The 1,236-nt window shown below is 55.3% G+C and overlaps 1 protein-coding gene across 1 annotated transcript; it reads right to left on the minus strand.

Moving 5' to 3' along the window:
- Positions 1–311: 311 nt before the first annotated feature.
- Positions 312–539, minus strand: H310_15301 (hypothetical protein; the record flags this gene model as incomplete). The annotated part of the gene is made up of 2 exons (XM_008883285.1): positions 312–324; positions 370–539. The coding sequence occupies 2 exons, from the start codon at positions 537–539 to the stop codon at positions 312–314; spliced, it is 183 nt and encodes a 60-aa protein (XP_008881507.1).
- Between the last annotated feature and the right edge of the window lie 697 nt (positions 540–1,236).

Raw genomic sequence — 1,236 nt, forward strand, 5'->3', positions numbered from 1 at the left:
AGGCAAATTCAACACTGGTATTCAAGAGGGGGCTGCCCTAATGACTACCATTCAGTAGCGTAACCCCTTCACAAGCTAAGTACTCCTTGAGCGTCAACTTGGTAATTGTATGCAGACTAGCAACCAATCCAACTGCTCGGTGCACTAATCCACATAAGCCGATTTTCCAATACAGCGGGGCAAACACACGGGCGACCCAGGCTGCTATGCCACGCAGAACACCGTGGCGCATCTCGCGAGATGGTTTGCAACACCGTCCGTGGCCCGTGGTGCGACTCCCGCGTTGGATGGGCACAACACAATGGTCTTGGTTACAGGGGGCGGCTGTGCCGTGAATTTTGCATGTTTACAGTGGGCATTTTCACGCACGACATGCCATCGATAGACATGCACTCGACGTCGTTGGCGTCGTTGGCAGTCCGCCGCACAGGCTGCGTTATCTTGCCAAAGCACTTCCACGCTCGCCACGTCGCAACAAGAAAGATGCTTCGGTGGTTCACGTGCGACCCATGAACAACGACCGCCAATACAGCACCCATGGTGAAATATCGCATGGCTACGGGCTAGTTGCTGTGTACGCCGCAGTGTAATTTCGCGCACTGGCACACGCGGAGTGCATCGCATGCCGTGTTTCCTGTGGAAGAGCTGTGGTGGCGACCAAGGACGGTGCAGATAGTGAATCGATGGTTCGAAAATGAATCGACACTAGGATATTCGCGTCCGACACCGGTGCCGCGCTTTTGTATTCCAGCGTCATGTACAGAGGAGATCCACGCACGAGATGGAGGATCTTGGTGCCACCAGACGCTTGTAGCATGCGACGGTGACGCTCAAGTCGTCGAAGCGACGAATTTGAAGCGGTTGTGTGTACCGAGTTCCACGACTACACCTCCGACAAGAACCCCTGATGCTCTTGCTTGTGACGACCCGGAACAGAGAGACGTCGCAGCCAAAACGAAGCAGGACCGCTCAGAGTAACGTGGTGCTTGGACGGATCGGTCAGCACTGCTTTCGCCGTTTTCAAGTCGTCATCGCCGGTGGTGCCAATGCCGAGTCAAACACAAAGTCAAAGTGCCCTTTGTCCACGATCGATTGCACGTCGTAATGGATGGTGCGGTCGAGGAATCGACCAGTTCGTCGTACTTCGCGAAGCACACACCATCAACTACTTCACTGGCCCCCCATGCTTCGCCATTTGAATCGCAGCCCCCGCCGCTTGCCCCAATCACGAGCACC

Source organism: Aphanomyces invadans, assembly GCF_000520115.1.
Source record: "Aphanomyces invadans strain NJM9701 unplaced genomic scaffold supercont1.317, whole genome shotgun sequence".
Taxonomy (NCBI): domain Eukaryota; phylum Oomycota; class Saprolegniomycetes; order Saprolegniales; family Verrucalvaceae; genus Aphanomyces; species Aphanomyces invadans.